Genomic DNA, 3,151 nt, shown 5'->3' with positions numbered 1-3,151 from the left:
GCAGATAAGATATATATATATATATATATATATATATATATATTTATATTGATACATTGATACCCAGGTACGCATATGCAAGAGAGATCGTTTCACCAGCACCACCAGCGTGCGAGAGGCTCTCATAAAGGTGCGCTGCTGCCTCAGCTGCAGCTCTCCACTGGGGAGCAGGGGTCCGGCGACGAAGGCGAGGGGCGCACTGCCAGGTTGCTGGCGCCGTCGTTTCAGGCGCTGCACTCCCTCCGACGAGTGAGCGCGCCAGCACCGACTGGCTCATCTTTCTCTGCACTGCAGGGCAGCGATGAGGTGTCGGACCGTATCGAGGGCGAGCTGTGGTACGTGACGCCAACCATGGGGCCAGGCAAGCGCGCCTCCGCGGCGACACAGTGGGTGGTGTGCAACAACCGCCAGCTCGTGGTGTACAGTAGCTGGGGCGACCGGAGCCGCATCATTGACGCCGTGCACTTCGACGCACTGCGCATCATCTTCATGTTCTCGCATACACACATGCACCGCAACCCACTGCGGCAGGTGCCGGTGACGGAGAGCACACACCGGCAGGAGGACGAGGCCTTGACGAGCCGCCGCTCGCTTCGCAGGGGAAGCAGCGTGCGGGAGAGCACGAAATCCCGCAGGGCATCGTGTAGATCGAGGCGCACTTTCCAAAGCCGCGGCGGTAAGACGCTGCCGCGCTACTACTACTTTGGCGTTGAGTTTAGCGAGCGTCTTGATTGCGCATCACAGCGGCGGCAGCGCCGTCTCATGGTATTCGCAACGGACGTCAAGGACGACCGTGACACGTGGATGGAGTTCCTCGCTGACCTGGAGCCTGTGCCGGTGCTCTCCGTCTCGCGCGCACGCAACAGCCAGATGAACACCTCACAGGGCATCAACAGCCGCGCGGATTCGTACCACATGGCGCCCAGCACTGTGGAGGGCAGCAACAGCGACAGCGAAAGCGATACGGAGTTGGCGTGGACGAGGCGGCCGTTCCAACCGCTCGAGTACACCGGCTCCATCCCCGCCTCCTTGACACACGTCGGCACAGATAACGCCGCTGGTAACAATCACCTATTATTGCCTCCGTTTTGCCACGAACGCGGAGATATGAAACTGGAATTAACCGAGAATGAAGAATCGTCCGCTCGGGCTGCAATTATAACCCACGAAGCAAGCCTACGGGGCTCTCTACGCGCCATATTACGCGTGTTGTACTCACTCCATGAAGACAATAAACCAAACATACACCATACACCTTTAACGGCAGAGAAAACACTCGTTGAGGAGGCCGAAGTCGTTGCAAGAGATTACCTGGAACCACTACAGGATGCCATGCAAAAGCTACGAAGTACTGTAGAATCACAACAGACAACGATAGCAACTCTCAAAGCAGACCTCAAAGCAAATCACCGTGCTAAAGTTACACAAGAGGTAGAAACACAGACAACAATGGATCAGAAAAGCACAACAGGCATTGAAAATGATATAGGACCCAACACTGTACAAGAAAACGACGAAAACTCCATCTACCGGCAAAATATTGAACAACTCAATGAACAGCTCCAGATGACATGCTCTGCTGTGCGTGAGCTGGAGGGGAAACTGCAGGCGAGCGAGGAGAGCCGCTGTGCCGCGGAAGCGCATGCTCGACGTCTCTCTATTTTTTGTGAAGAAGTGGAGGGTGAACGGTCGCGTATTGACGAAGAGCTGAGGAGTTCCCGTGCGGTTGAAAGTTCTGTTCGGAATGAGTTGCGTGATGTACTGGATGGTGTGAGGGAGGTGGCAGGCATTCTTTTTGATGCCTTGAGGGGGGTAACGTCTCTTCCGATGGGGTCTGAGTGTATGTGTTCGCCGTCTGCGTTTTCGAGTGTGTTGTCTGAGGATTCCTGTGCCATGCCGATGCTGAGGAGGCTTTCTAGTGTGGTGCGGTGCATGTTGGGAGGCCAGGTGAAGGAGTGCCGCAGCTGCGAGTCTCAATGCGAGGCGTGGGCCGATGTGTTTGCCTCGTTGAACATTGAGTCACCAGTGCCGTCGTCAAGCGGCTTGCGTGAGGCAAAGTCTGACTCTGAGGTTAAACTGGTGGATGCTGTGGTGTTATGCGGTGAGGGGACGAAGAGTGACACGGAGTTCCAGTCGTTGTTGTTACATCACGCGGAGCTGCAGGCTTCGCTGCTGCAGTCAATCGAGGAGGACGTTGGTTCCTGCGTGCGGCAGCTGGTGGACGGTGTTTCTGTACTGCGTCACCGCCACGACGCGGGGCGGCGTGCGATGAGGGGCTTGCGTGTCGCACTGGAGGGGGTGAATGTGTCAGGCACGCGCTTCTCGGCAATCCCCAGCAGCAACAACATCAAAACGCCCTCGGGCACAGGCAGTAATGCGAACGATGACGACAGAGGCAGCCCGAGGGACAGCGACGATNGCAGTGGGGTGGAGGTGTTGCAGAAAATGCAGCATTCTCTGATTGATGCGCTTAACTCTCTGGTGATCAGTGTAGGTGGCGATGGCGGGAAGGCGCAGCAGCTCAGCGATGGTGTGCCGCTTCTGGAGAGCGTCATGGCGCTGCAAAGCGAATGCACAAGGGCGGCAGCGGCCTTTGCGTCACTGAAGTCGCTGTTGGAGAGCAGCGGCAACGAGGAGTCTCAGTCCTTCGATGAGAAAAGTAACAGCAGCATCGTGGCGCACGTTGTGCGTGGCTACGACGAAATTGTGGCGGGCGTGGGGGTCGCCATCGCACGTGTGCAGCAGGAGCGGGATAAGAACGTGCATATGTGCGAGGAACTGCAGCGAGTGCTCACGTTGTCACCGACTGGTGGCACTTACTCAACACTGTCGTCGCTCTCAGATGGCCACGTACTGCGGCTTTACGACACTGATGCTGCTGATGCTACTGATGCTACTGCTGCTGATGCTACTGCTACTGATGCTACTGCTACTGCTGCGGCTGCGGCTGCTACTGCTGCTACTGCTGCTGCTGCTGCTGCTGCGGATGACACCGCTGCTGAGACTGACGTGCTTGCGAGCCAAAAGGCAAACCTGCTGCTGTCGGTGAATGAGCTCGTCGACCCGCGCGACGGCGAGCACGTCCCGGTGCCGCACGTGTCGCGACGGCCGCCGTCGATCGTGTGGCAAGTGCAGAACCACATCGCCAGCA

The 3,151-nt window shown here is 57.2% G+C and overlaps 1 protein-coding gene across 1 annotated transcript; it reads right to left on the bottom strand.

Moving 5' to 3' along the window:
• Positions 1–698: 698 nt before the first annotated feature.
• DQ04_14781000 (hypothetical protein) lies at positions 699–1,019 on the bottom strand (the record flags this gene model as incomplete). The annotated part of the gene is made up of 1 exon (XM_009317200.1): positions 699–1,019. The coding sequence occupies one exon, from the start codon at positions 1,017–1,019 to the stop codon at positions 699–701; it is 321 nt and encodes a 106-aa protein (XP_009315475.1).
• Positions 1,020–3,151: the final 2,132 nt, after the last annotated feature.

The sequence above is a fragment of the Trypanosoma grayi genome (genome assembly GCF_000691245.1).
Source record: "Trypanosoma grayi strain ANR4 Tgr_1478_V1, whole genome shotgun sequence".
NCBI lineage: Eukaryota > Euglenozoa > Kinetoplastea > Trypanosomatida > Trypanosomatidae > Trypanosoma > Trypanosoma grayi.
This window is presented reverse-complemented; position numbering and strand designations above follow the sequence as displayed.